We start from the raw sequence: 14,653 nt of genomic DNA on the forward strand, positions 1-14,653 counted from the left end.
CCAGTCTGTTCTCTGCACCTCCATCACTGTTTGGTTTGGATCTGCCACCAAAAAGGACAGGTACAGACTACAACGGACAGTCAGGACTGCAGAAAAAATAATCGGTGCCAACCTGCCCTCCATTCAGGACTTACACATTTCCAGAGTCAGGAAACGGGCAGGAAACATCACTGCAGATCCATCTCACCCCGGACACAACCTGTTCCAGCTCCTCCCCTCTGGTAGGCGCGACAGAGCACTGTACACCAACACCAACAGACACAGGAACAGTTTCTTCCCACAAGCCATCACTCTGATGAACAGCTGATTTCTGACTCACAGTGTCAGGAACAATTCTTGTGCAATAACCCAGTAACTCTGTCTCTAATCAGCCACCTGTTTACTGGCCAACACTTATTATTTATTCACATTCTCTATTTCAGTGTTCATACTGTTATATTGTCATATTGTAGATACTGTGTTCCACATCCACCTACCTCAAGTCATAACTCTTGCACAAAATACTTATTATTCCAGCATCCTTGTGTACATGTATGCATGTATATGTACCTGTATATCACATCCTCCTCCGACATGTACATACTCCTGCATCCTTTGCACTCTGCTCACTTCACTATTTGTCAATATGTCTATATTGTTTTTGTTCATAGTGTGTTATTATATTATATTGTTTCTGTATTATTGTATTTTGGGTATTTTTGTCTTTACACTTGTTAAAGCACTTTGTAACTTGTTTTTGAAAAGATTATTATTATTATTAATATTTGTGTTGTCTACACTGAAGTCTGTTTCTGATTTTATTTTATTTTTATTATGATGATTTTGTAATTTTGTATAAGTAAGTACATCGTGAACAATGTACAATCCAGAGTCAAATTCCTCATATGTGTACACATACCTGGCAATAAAGCTGATTATGATTCTGATAATAATGGGCTAAGCAAGGGAAGCTGGTGAGGTACATACTAATACATTTCATACACTTCAATCAAAAATCAATCAAAACTGTACATGGGGGTTAAGGGGGCCTGTGCCCCAGTAGAACTTTATGTCTAACAACGCCCCTGCCACAGCACGTCAGGACATGTCACAGAGTTGAGGCAGAGACTTCATATCAGGGACTTAAATATATCTTGAGGGTGTGTGGTTTTATGTTGTTGTCTTGGCACAGGTATAAACTTTATCAGCCTGTTGTTCTGCTAACTCAGTTTCCCCTATATTCATTTAGGAGTGCCAGTGCACTGGTACTGTGCAAGCACGGTAACACTAAATGCCTGGCTAGCTTCCTCTCCTCGTTCTTCAAAGAACATCTACAGTATGTGACAGGTGCTGTTAAATGTAGATGCTCCGTATTTGTGTAGTGTCTTTCTAGTCTTTTCGACCACTCAAAGCGCTTTTACACTACATCTGTATTCATCATTCACACATTCACACACTGAGCCTAAGTGCTCAAACAGAAACTAACATTCACACACATGGCCAGAGGCAATTCGGGGTTCAGTATCTTGCCCAAGGACAGGCAGCCTGGAGGAGCCGCGGATTGAACCGCCGGCCTTCCGATTAACGGGCAAGGAATACGGAGGTGCTAGCGAGTGTTTCATTGTCCGAGCGGCAGAAAGTGAAGGTGAATGCGAGCGGAGGAAAAAGATGTAAATTGAGACCACAAACGGCAACATGAAAAATCGATAATGATTTGGAGGTCATATTTGAGAGTTTCCCTGCCGTTAAAAGGCTTAAGAGGTGAGGTCCAAACGGCACAGCTTTCCCTTTGGGAAAACATTGAAATTGGAAGCTGTTCTAATGTGCATTACATGCTCAATTTGGACATTTTCACTAAGAGGTGAACTCACTTTTGTTGCCTGTGATGCATTCACTTGCTGTTGTAGCTACTTAAGTCTTTTTGAGTTGTGATGCCACCAGAGCACTGCACTCCCAGAATTCAGAGTTACTTGTGGTTCCTAGAGTCTCCAAAAGTAGACTAGGAGCCAGAGCGTTCAGCTATCAAGCTCCTCTCCTGTGGAACCAGGTTCCAGTTTGGGTTCAGGAGGCAGACACCATCTCCACATTTAAGAGTAGGCTTAAGACTTTCCTCTTTGATAAAGCTTATAGTTAGGGCTGGCTCAGGTGAGTCCTGAACCCTTAATAATGCTGCTATAGGCCACTGCTCTTGAACTGCCTGAATTCAGCTCGAATGTAGTCCAGCCTTTACTTCCATAACCTATCTGCGTCACTATGAACATAAAGTTCGCCTAGCGGCTAGTGTGGCACGTACTCAAACCAAGCTAGTTAGATATTAAATTAAAATAACGTAGTCAATAGATATAAAGTTGTTACTGTGATGTAGAGACAGTGCACAGTTAAAAAGTAATTTTAAACAAGTATGAAATTTGTTACAAATTAAAAACATACCACTCTGAAACGTCTTGCTGCAGTCTAGGTTGCCAAGCTGGTTCGGATATATTTAGGCTGAAGAGAACAGTTCTCAGTGACTACAGAAGGTGCAGAAGAACTCTCCATCCATCCATCCATCGCCAACAGTCGCGGGGGGACTTGAGCCAATCCCCGCTGACATTGGGCGATAGGCGGGGTACACCCTGGACAGGTCGCCAGTCCATTGCAGGGCCACACATAGAACGACAACCAGTCACTCACACTCACACCTAAGGACAATTTAGGGTCACCAATTAACCTAGTCTTTGGACGGGAGGAAGGCTCCCACTGTCCAAAGACATGCGGGCTAGGTTAATTAGTGTCTCCAAAATTGTCCTTAGGTGTGACTGTGAGTGGTTGTTTGTCTATGTGTGGACCTGCGATGTACTGGCGACCTGTCCAGGGTGTACCGCGCAATGTAAGCTGGGATTGGATCCAGGCCCCCGCGACCCTTGACGCAGGATAAGCGGTTGATGATGGATGGATGGATAATTAACATAATATGACCACTTTAAAATTCTTAGCTTTCAGAGGTCACATTTAATCCAGGACCAATATAAGCCCTATTACCTAAGAGCTTGAGGCTGAAGGAAAATTCTGGGTCCGTATTCATAAAAATAACTCTTAAAACTTAATAACTTAAAATTAAAGACAAAATCCTAGTAAAGAAAAAAGTAATTCAGAAAGCATCTTAACCCTTAAAAGACGTCTTAAGGTCAAAATTGTTAGGAGCACGGACGAGGACTTTTAAGAGGCTTAAGAGTTTCTTTAGTAGAGGAGAAAATGGCTGATGATGAAGAGGGAGAAGAAATGTGTTGCAGACAATGGATGACAGTGAGTTAATCAGACGCTATAGATAAGATCGTGCAGGGTTTGTGACTGATCTTATTAGAGACACGCTAACATCTCCGACACAGCGCAGAAATGCCATAGCACCAGAAATGAAAGTAATTACTACATTATGATATTTGGCAACTGGGAAAATGCAACAATGCAGCAGTGATGATTTGGGTCTGTCACAACCTTCTGTAAGCAGAGTGATCACACAAACAATTACAGCACTTTCAGAATCCCTTATTGTGCCGCTGTTCATTTCGTTTCCACTGGACACTCCTACCTTGCAGGCTCAAAAAAACTGCATTTATGAATATAGCAGGCTTCCCTGGTTCGCACAAGCAGGGGGAATGAACCGTTAATAGTTTGCGCTATACGCTCCCACGTCTGCTTCTCGTCCCAGCCCGAATTTTCCTTTTAGAATGGCCTTGTGTTCATCCACTAACTGGGCTAACAGTAAACGCTGTTCCTCTGTCCAGTTGGGCTTTCTCGCCCTTCTTGGTTTTGACTCCATGTTTGATACATTAAAACCAACATTCAAACCACCACTTAAATAGACATGCCAGCAATGAGTGTAATTGGAAAGAGTGGAACAATTTTTATCATTCTAAGCCAATCAAATACCTTATAGGAAATTAACAGCATGGTAAATAAAAAACAGGATTTATATACACATATATAATGTGTGTGTGGGTGTGTGTGTGTGAGAGAACGGTCAAATAGGAAATATTAGGAATGTAATTTCCAAAGTGAAGGCCTAGAATAGAACCTATACTTAAAATCACTCTTTTTTTCCTTCTTGGACAACCAACCAATCACAATCTTCAAAAGATTGTGTCATACATAGCAACGGGGTCAACCCCGCCTCCTCACTAAGATTCTTGTCCTTGCTCATAGTTGCTCTCAGATCAGTCCCTGATCACTCTTAAGCTAAGACTCCTACGTAAAAGTTTTTAAGCTAAATTAAGAGTTTTCTTAGAGGATTCTTAGAATCTTTATGAATACGGGCCCTGAAGTTCCATCCTATAGTTTGCACCAGAGAAACCATCTGACTCCTGCGAGACATGTCTTAAGGAAACATAACGGCCTCCATCATGTAACTCTTGTCACAGAAAAATTTTTATTTTAACCATAATGCAACAGTGTTTCTAAATAATTTAATTTGAGAAGTTAAGTAAACAAGACATTGAAAATTTAGTCAACTAAACTTATGATTGTAAGTTCTGAACATGATAATTACACAATTTAAACCTGAAAGTTACAAACGTATCTATTTGTGCTGAGTTAGCAGTAAAAGAAAGTTTATTCAATTTAACTTCATCATCTGTTACAGTGCAAAGGATAAAGTAAACACAAAGTGGATAGTTGTTTTCCTGCATTCCCCAACTAAAAAACATAAGTTAACAGAACTTTCTCATTTTGTAAAGAATCACAGATTAGGAATTCGAAGAACACAATTTACAATACAAAAAACTTTGCTGATTATTTAGGTTTCTACAGCCTAACAACCTAATAAAATATGCTGCAATATTTACAGTGTACTACTAAGACTTAAAGCACATGTAAGCTGCTATTTAATATTGGTGAGAATTTAGGAGAGGAGGAGGAGTTAACATTTGATCACACATGTTACAGCATGGGGTGGGAAACGGAGGAGTTGAGGGGCGCGCCTCTACTTTCCTAAATAGTCTGACCGCAACCCCCGCCCGAAGCTCATTCCTCTCCAAGCCCATGCGTAATGGTAGAACGGATGATGAACTCTCTGGTGAAATGGGCGCTGATCCTCTTTGTCCTCGTCTCCATCATTCTCAACGTCGTCCTGATCAGCATCCACTCCAGCAGGGCTCCCAAATGTTCCGCTCAGCGTGTCCACCCGCTGCGGGGCAAACACGACGAACGCAGCCTCGTGTTCGCTGACCTCACCCAGGAGGAGTACTTGCAGGTCCAGCAGTACATGATCGATGAGAAAGACTTGGACATATCGACGAACCAAATCACCAAGCCTTCGGGAAATTTCTTGTTTTTAATAGACCTAAACCTGCCAAAGAAATCGAACGCGCTGAATTACTTGGACGGGAAAGGCGCCAAGCCGGCGAGAGAGGCGACGGTTGTGGTCTTCCACGGCGCCCAAGGCTACATTAAGGAGTACGTAGTGGGGCCTCTTCCCAAGCCGACATACCACAGAGATGTCACCAAGGAGAGGTACAAGATGGAGCTACCTATCAGTGCGCGCACGGTCACCATCGGGGAATACGCTTTGCTTTTCCCGTTTTTGGAGCATGAGGTCTTTTCCAAGCTGGAGAAGCTCATGAAAGAGAGCTTCGACGTGGGTTCGGACAAGAAGCTGGACGCGTTTGAGCAGATGCCCCGCGGAGTCAGATCCGGGGACAGAAAGACCTGGATATCTTTCTTCAGGGATATGAGCGGTCTGTACATCCACCCGGTGGGTTTTGAGGTGCTGGTCAACCACGAGAGCGTAAACGCATCCAACTGGAGAGTGGAGCGGCTGCTTTATAATGGCCAATACTTCGACACGGTAGAAGAACTTAAACAAAAATATGATGCGGGGTCTGTTAAGAAAATAGTTTACAAGGAATCGCCAGACTATGGTTCACTGAAACCCAGGCACAAGCCTCTGCAGGTCGGCCCGCAGCTGTTTTACGCAGACGGAAAGCGCTACAGCGTCAGCAACAATCACGTCTTGTACCTGGACTGGACCTTCGCCTTCGGGCTAAGCTCTCTCACGGGAATGAGGGTGTTTGATGTGCGTTTTAAGGGTGAGAGGATAGTCTATGAGCTGAGCGTGCAGGAAGCCATGTCGGTGTACGGTTCAGTGACTCCGGGGATGATCTTGACAAAGTTTCTGGACTCGAGTATTGGGATAGGTCGCTTCGCACACGAACTGGTCCGTGGCGTGGATTGCCCCCACGAAGCAACCTACATTGACACATACCGCTACATCGATGTCCCAGTCCCGATCAGATATAGGAATTCCATCTGCGTGTTTGAGCACAACATGGGTCAACCCCTGCGGAGGCATTTCTCTGACTTTTTCCATAAGAGTTACGGGGGGATGGTAAACAGCGCACTGGTGTTTAGGACCATCACAGCTATAGGAAACTATGATTATATGTGGGACTTTATCTTCTACCAGAGCGGATCAGTGGAGGCCAAGGTACACGCCACCGGCTACATCTCCTCTTCTTACCTGGTAGACGGTAGTCTAAAATACGGACATCAGGTGGCGGAGAAGGTGCTAGGGAACATCCACACCCATTTCATCAACTTCAAGGTGGACCTGGATGTGTTGGGTGAGTGACAGTAGGCTAATACATTTAAAACTGTTTGTGCAGGGCAGATCTCTAATATAGAGAATTCTACTACCACAAAGAGAAGACTCTGACATTATATCTCTATATATGTTTAGTTCTGAAAAAACATTTCATGCCTCCATGGCCAGGATTGTAGCTGTAGTTCAGGGTCCCCACAGCCTCAACAAATCTTGACAAACACCAAAGAATGTGTGGGTGGACACATAGTTCAACAGCAGATTTTGCTCTGGGAGTATAACAGATTAATGGTTCTCATGGTGCACACATATTTTGGAATATAAGGTGTGTCTTTGGTTAGCAAAAATTGGCAAATTTAATTTAGACAAGGGAGATTCTTCACTAAACTAATTTGTAAAGTTTCCAGAGTGTTTCCTGGCTCAAAATGAGGCAACAAGAGTTGGGGTAAATGCTCTGGTGTGAACCCGCCCTCGGTCTCAAACATAGCTTAACCATGTCATGCTGCTTCACTAAGAACAAATATGAACACCATTCGAACCAATAACGGAACGTGTACTGTATGTGTCATTTCATTGGTTGAAAATGTTTTCTCTTCCTGTTTTGGTGACTTGTGAACAAGTAGTGTGTTTGCTACCAAAATGTCTACTAGAAGGGGACACACCTGAACTCAGTGAGTTGCCTCCTGAATAGCCTACTTAGGCTGAAGAGAACATTTCTCATTTAGGCTACTAGAGAAGGTGCAGAAGAAGTCTGAGATATTCAAAATAGTCAGCCATAAAATGAAGGAGAATGGATTCCAGGGAACTGTTGTGCAAAACTCAGTTAACAGTACATTAAAGCACTGTAATATGTAAGCATTTGGAGGGGTTTGTCTTTTTTTATGCAGACTGTATGACCAATAATTGAAGGCCATTTCCACCACAGGCCTTTGATTAGTTCTACCTTTGTGAACACAAACCAAACCAGCTGGAAACTACTTAATATCCTTGCGTTGGTTGTATTTGGGGTATTTAGACCTGACATGCTGAATATCTTGTAAAACAATTTGATTCTGCGGGCAAATAATAATAATATAGTACAGGATATAATACAGTGATCCTTTTATTGTGTAGCCTATAATGTTTGATGTTTGACGTATGTCCATCATACAGTGTATTTTTACTATATAACTGGAACTGCTGGAACTGATCCTAGGATTTTCACCAACGCTGCACTTATGGTTGTGTGACAATAAAGGTGATTTGATTGTACTCTCCTCTCATCCTGTTTTTGAAGCTTTTAAAATGAATGTAAAAAAAAAGTTGTTTTACATTCACTAGTACTTTTACAAGACAGCTTATCACTTTTTATTTATGATTTTATTTACGTTTCTTCCTTATGTCAAGTTCTATGTAGTAGTATGTGGCAGTTCTCAGATGTAGGTATTGACATAAACTAATATGTTCTACAGATGTCTGTTTTAGTTCCATTCTTACCCAAAACAGGCCCCCAAAGTTCTGTTGGCAGCTGATTGTATCCATTTGATTTCCCATGCAAACCTAAAGATCTCTGGCTGGCATAATAGTAATAACTAGATGATTTGTTTGCCTGGTAGTGGCTGATGTGCCAAATAGATGTGAAAAATGTGATGCCTTTGATGTCCAGGCTTTAAAAGGGAACAGGGATTAACCATGATCAGTCACAGAAGCTGAGAAACCCCTTTCACATCAGACATACAAACATTGATTAGTGCAGGTTTAAATTCATTTAAAAATAAAAATAGCCACCTGACATGGATCTAGACATGAATCTATAGGAGCAATCTATAGGAGGCCCTATTCAGCTCTGTTTTTGCTTGTAAACAACAACAGATAACAAGAATTTTTACAAACATGTTTCCATCATGTTGCAGGAGTGCAGAATGTTTTCCAGACCAAAGACATGGAATATGTCAATGTGTCACTGCCATGGATGTCTAATCACTACGCTATGGTCCCTCAGCTGGTGGAGAAGCAACTCAAAACAGAACAGGTCTGCCTTCCTATCACTTCATTTCAAAAACATTTAAAGGAGAGCATAGGAATGAGTAACAGTTTGGAACAAAGTTTGTGAATTACAGTGTCTCGTGTGTTAATTTCGTAAAGACTGTCTGTGGACAGCATTATGGCATATTTCCACTATATTCATATATCCAATTTGGTCCTATTTTCTACTAAAATCAAGGTTTTATTCCAAAATTCCTTTGCACTAAGCCAAATAATAGTTAACTGAATTTATTATCTAGGAATTATAAAAGTGACATGCTATGATTATAAATTGTAATTTAGATGTCTTTTGTAGACATTAGCAACCTCATACTCACACCACAGGTCGAATCTTATTATTTTGATGCACTTGTTGCATACATTTGAATATTAATAAGGGAAATATATTTTAAAAACTGTATAGCACTGTAATGCTGTAAAATATACTGTTGAGTATATATTTATGCAACCCATTTGTTACAGGTGTTGACATTAATATAATGCCCCAGTTAACACATTAGTAAAGTTAGGATAAAAGCTAAAGTTACATATGTGCTGTGTAAAATTACATTTTTCTCCTTTAAGAAAAAAAATCAGAATCCAAAAAGGAGAAAATTGGTTTCATGATGGAGCCCACTATCTGTGTGTTAACCAGCCAGAGGCCAGTAGTTCTCTGTCTACATACATAGTGAACTTGTTTTAATACAGCCAATCAGACCCTGTCATTTTAAACTGGAATGAATAAAGCAGTAATGTATCAGAGACAGCAGGTCACTGACTCACAGCCGGACAGCAGTCTGAGCCACTGGAACACTGGAGCCACTTTCAGCTCATTGTTTTGGTTTTAAGTCCGGTAATCTCATCTCCTTAACCTGATTTCCAGCAGAAGTAGGCAGCAGTGAAAAAGCTCTGAGACAGAAAGAAAGACTAGCTGGTGAACATAGTGGAGTATTTACTAGCTGAAGAGACAGATATTTTTCTCAGAAGTTGATATAGACCACAGTAGAGAAAAAAGGACTTACATTCATCAAGTGGTTAAGAACATGACTCCACATGAATGCTAATGTTGCTGTGTGTCTGCTGGATGTGTACATTTCTTAACCCAACTATTCTGCAGCCATTACCTTTTGAATCTTGACTGTGGGACTACTGTGATACCTCCACAGGAGGCTGCTCTTCGTTATGACACCAAGACTCCTCGCTACCTCCACATCGCCAGCAACCAGACCAACCGCTGGGGCCACCAGCGCTCCTACAGACTGCAGGTGTTCAGCTTTACTGGGGACCACCTTCCAGAGAGCCAGGCCGAGGAGAAGGCCATGTCCTGGGCCAGGTGAGACTGGACAGCCACAAAGTCAAAAAAACTACATTCTCAAAAGATAATGATTGCAAAGACTTCTTTTCCCTTTATGATTAATAGTTATGTTAGACAAGATGTGTTTACAGATACTTTTAGGACTAAGAATATGAATAATCCGTGTGTAAATGTGTAATCTGATGTGTAACAGATTCGTAAACTCACAAAAATATTCTGCAAATATAAAACAGATCTGCAAATACACAAAAACATTCCTCAAATAAAAAGATATCTGTGAATACATAAAATTAATTTAGAAATAAATGCAAACCATTTGTGAATATCTTTCTTACATTTACAACTCTCGAACAGGCTTTTGTGAATCCAGTTTATATTAGTGGATCTCAATTCAACAAGGCTGTGGCTCAGGTGGTGGAGCGGGTTGCCCGTTAATTGGAAGATTGGCGGTTCAATCCCAAGCTCCTCTTTACGTGTGTGAATGTTAGTTTCTGTTGAGCATGAATATGATGTAGTGTAAAAGCGCTTAGAGTGGTCGAAAAGACTAGAAAGGTGCTATACAAATCCAGAACATTTACATTCTTAAATAGAAATGCATATGAAAGTGAGTGCAATATAATAAACACACACTAATACTCAACTATGTGATTAGGCTATCTAAATAGTATCTATATCTAAAGTGCAGTTCTACACTAACATTTCTTTATGTTAGCTGTTCACAGCATGTTGGTTAAGGTCTTTGATACTATGGTACCTGAAGAAGTTTTACTGTTCATTGTTAATATGTAGAGCTATGCCAACATTAGCTAGTAGCTAATATACAGTGAAGTTCTACACAGAAATTACTACTACATTAGTAAGGGTACACTATGAATAAGATATTCTAAAACTTTTATTGAGAAATGAGATAACTTCATTTGTAGTGCCCCCTAGTGGCAGATTGGCACCAAATTTTGAATAGAGCTTGAGGTGGGCATGGGAAGGTTTTGTGTTAATTGGACAGACCTATGCAGCGATATGACATCACTTCCTGTTTGCCTACAGACTACAGGAAGTTGTTCCTTTAAACAAAGCCTGTTACACACACCAAATGTTCATTGTTCATTGTATAACAGGCTTCGTGATGTGAACACTAAATATATAGGATTTGTCGTATTGCTGTGGCTCATTGCATGCTCTTACTTTGAAATGTGGAAATTATGTCAGAAGGCGGAAAAAGCTTATTTGAAATTTGTAAATGTTAGGAAGATATTCACAAAGGCCTTTCATTTATTTGTCAACTAATTGAATGTATTCACAGTTTTTGAACTGTGGAATTTATGTATTTGCAGATTCATTTTATATTCATATAATTTCCAAATCTTTTTTGTATTTGTGGAAGGCGTTTAATATCTTATCACACATTTACACACGGATTGGTAATCTGTTCACACAGATCATACTGAGATAAATCTATCTCCTTAAAGTCTAGTGACAGGGCTGAAATCCGCCACAATGAAGCCTGAGACCCTCTTCTGTCTGTCTCCAGGTATAAGGTTGCCATCACTAAGCATAAGGACTTAGAGCAGACGAGCAGCAGTCTGTACAGTCAAAACAACATCTGGACTCCAGCTGTGGACTTTAGCAAGTACATTGAAGACAACGAAAGCATTGAAGACGAGGTATGTAAAAATTACAATAATGCATTTGTAAACTCCAAAGTCAATGCTTACCTGAGGGAATTGCCTGATGTGTCTGCAGGACTTGGTTGCCTGGGTGACTACTGGTTTCCTCCACATCCCTCATTCTGAAGACATCCCCAACACGGTAACCGTGGGCAACGGGGGCGGGGTCATACTGCGGCCCCACAACTACTTTGACGAGGACCCATCCATCCACTCTGCTGATGCGGTGTACATTGGCCCCGGCACTGAGGACAGCTGTGACAACAACAGAATGGCCTGCCTTGCCCAAGAGACCTGTAGCCCCGTATTTCAGACCTTCACCTACCACGGCTTTGAGGGGGTCATGAAGTTTGAGGATTGGGCCTGATTTATTGTGCACTGCCAGGTAATGTCTGCTGATATTACAGACATGTGCTTGGGCTTATAAAATGATGAATTAAAAGTTAAAATTCACAACTTTAGCACATTAACTACAAATCATGCATACATTAAATAACTGCTGAGCATTTTTCAAGCATGGAAGCATCTACAGTGATTTCCTCTCTTCCAGGTAGCCATTGGTTTCCAATCATTTAATTTCAATCATATGAAGAAATCAACTTACATCGACTTGAAACATGCTTGAGGTAGCTAAACAGAGTCAAACAATGTTATATAATTGCTTTATCAATCAGTTACATTGTCATCACATGATAATGTAGTTACAAACTTTTCATAATTCTTCCTGTTGTGTTCAAGGATGCTCTGATATGTGAGGACTATAACTTAATTTAACAGAAAAACCCAGCAGACTGCTTACAAGGTTCAAGATAACGGTTCAAGGGCACGTCCAATGCTGCTTGACTTTGTAGTACCTTCATGCTACACACATAGAACATAAAAGGCAGGTACATTTATATTATTTACAATATGGTCAAAATAAAAAAAATAAACAATTTAGGTTTATTCAACCTTACTATAGCCTACATATGTATACAACTCAGGAAATTATTCTGCAGGGCTTTTTTGTTGAATTTGCGACTGGGTGGAATGTCAACACCAGCAACAATACAGTAATAATAGTAGTAGTAATAATAATAATAGTTTTTCTCATCTTCACATAAAAAGTCTGACATTTGATAAACAGTGTCCATCCACTTTGACTGCATTTGAGCGCCAAGCATCATCGACAGAAAGAGCTACTCTTTTATCCAAACCCCGGCTTATTTTCAGATTACTGTATTTCTGTCATTGTGTTTCAAATTTTATTTCGAAAAATGAATAAATAAGTAACAGATGATAAATGTGATGTAAACAGATGTTGTAGTACAATAGTTGTAGTTATTAGATTAACAGAAATAAGGGTTGTGCCAACACTATTTTAGGAGTGGGAAATGTATTACTTTGTTTACAAGACTATTCAATGCAAGCTGATTTTTATCAGTACTAATTGTTGCCATCACTCAATTGTTTTTCAAAACAATATGATGATATTCTTAGAAATGTGATTTATGGTTTAAGATTTTGCAAGGGAAGATGCTATCATCTTTTCATTTCAGTAATGTTTGCAATCACTTTTGCTTTTAGGCCAGCAGTCACCTTTAGGATGAAGTCAAAATGTATCCAAATGGTATTGGGAAGAAAAAATCTTTATTTCTCTATCTGTGCTTCTTACTGATGAACCACTGTGATATAAACTGGGTACACGTTATAAACTGACACTGTACAGTCAGCTGTGTGTAAATGCGTGCACTGACAAATATGACCAATCAGTCCAAAGCAGGGTCACTCTCTGATGTGGCTTGAGACTGGGACTACTGAATATCTGATTCACTATTCATATATTCACGTGTTTTTCTACTGTTGTTGTTTCCTCTTAAAATAAAAGATGAGATTATATGTTGGAGGGGTCTGGAGGTCTTTGCCAACAGACACACACGGTCCACAATTCTCACATGATTTTTTACAATTGAATACATTTGGTTTTCAAATATTTAGTCATTATTAGTTATTCTGTAGGGGTGTGTCAAGATCTTGTACCACAAGATCTCGTGAGATTAAATTATGACGAAATTTCTTGTCAGGTAGAAAGCTGTCTCGTGAGACTCACGCAATTAACATTTTTCTCATGCTGTAAAGACACACATTCATTTTCTCATGCAGTGAAATACAAATGTAATTAGAACTGATAACTCTCACAGAATGAATCAACTCCGCCCAGCTGATGCAACATTCGCGTACGCCCTGATAGTAATCAACTGAACCGCACCACTCGCGCTTGAGTCCAGACAACTGTGATGAGTGGTAACGTAGTTGGTAGAGTTTTGTAACATAAACATCTAAAAACTGAGGCGCAACCTTGTCTTTTTTGGGACGGTGAGGTGCACTTTATGATCTCCTGAAGTTAACGTGTGGGGATTTTTGGTGAGATTTCTATTTTATCTCGTGTTACTTTCGGTTTCACAGGCAGCCCCAAACTGCATTAGTCAGACCGTACTCTATGATGTTATTTACAGAAGCCCAACAATTCCCACCAAGAGCAAGCACTAGGTGACAGAGGCAAGGAAAAACATCCTTTTAAGAGGCAGAAACCTCGAGCAGAACCATGGCTCAGGGTGGGCGGCCATCTGCCTCGACTGGTTGGGGGTGAAGGAGAGATAGAGAGAGAGAGAGAGAGAGGGCAAGAGAGAGAGAGAGAGAGGGCAGGAGAGGAACAGAGAGAAAAAGAGAGAGATGGAAAGAGAGAGAGGGGAGGGAAGAAGCCTACACAATATACACACAGAGGTACAGACAGTAAAGGTGATTTTGCTATAGACTGAATGAATAATGGTACAGATATTTATAGTAGTGTTAATGATAATAATCGTAATGTTAATGATTATAATAACAATAATAATAATAGGACTAGTAACAATAGTTGTTGTAGCAGAGGGTGTCGAGCAGGAACATGGGGGCAGCAGGTGACCCGCAGCCACAGATCCAGACTCCACAGCTCCAGAGCCAGAAACACCTGCAGGAAGTGATAGGAGGAGAGAGGAGAGGGACGAGAAAGCACAAGACTACCGGAAAGGGGAGAAGTTGTGTTAGTAACATGCAATAATGGGATGAGGTTGCATACAGAGGGAGAGAAAGTAGAGG

General features: G+C 40.6%; 1 protein-coding gene across 1 annotated transcript; it reads left to right on the top strand.

Moving 5' to 3' along the window:
* The first annotated feature begins 4,957 nt into the window (after nucleotides 1-4,957).
* aoc2 (amine oxidase copper containing 2) lies at nucleotides 4,958-13,414 on the top strand. Its single transcript, XM_046042293.1, has 5 exons — nucleotides 4,958-6,575; nucleotides 8,446-8,564; nucleotides 9,724-9,890; nucleotides 11,401-11,533; nucleotides 11,613-13,414. Exons 1-5 carry the CDS (start codon nucleotides 5,003-5,005, stop codon nucleotides 11,901-11,903), a joined length of 2,283 nt encoding a protein of 760 aa, XP_045898249.1. The 5' UTR covers nucleotides 4,958-5,002; the 3' UTR covers nucleotides 11,904-13,414.
* The last annotated feature ends 1,239 nt before the right edge of the window (nucleotides 13,415-14,653 follow it).

This window comes from Micropterus dolomieu, linkage group LG02 (genome assembly GCF_021292245.1).
Source record: "Micropterus dolomieu isolate WLL.071019.BEF.003 ecotype Adirondacks linkage group LG02, ASM2129224v1, whole genome shotgun sequence".
Lineage (NCBI taxonomy): Eukaryota > Metazoa > Chordata > Actinopteri > Centrarchiformes > Centrarchidae > Micropterus > Micropterus dolomieu.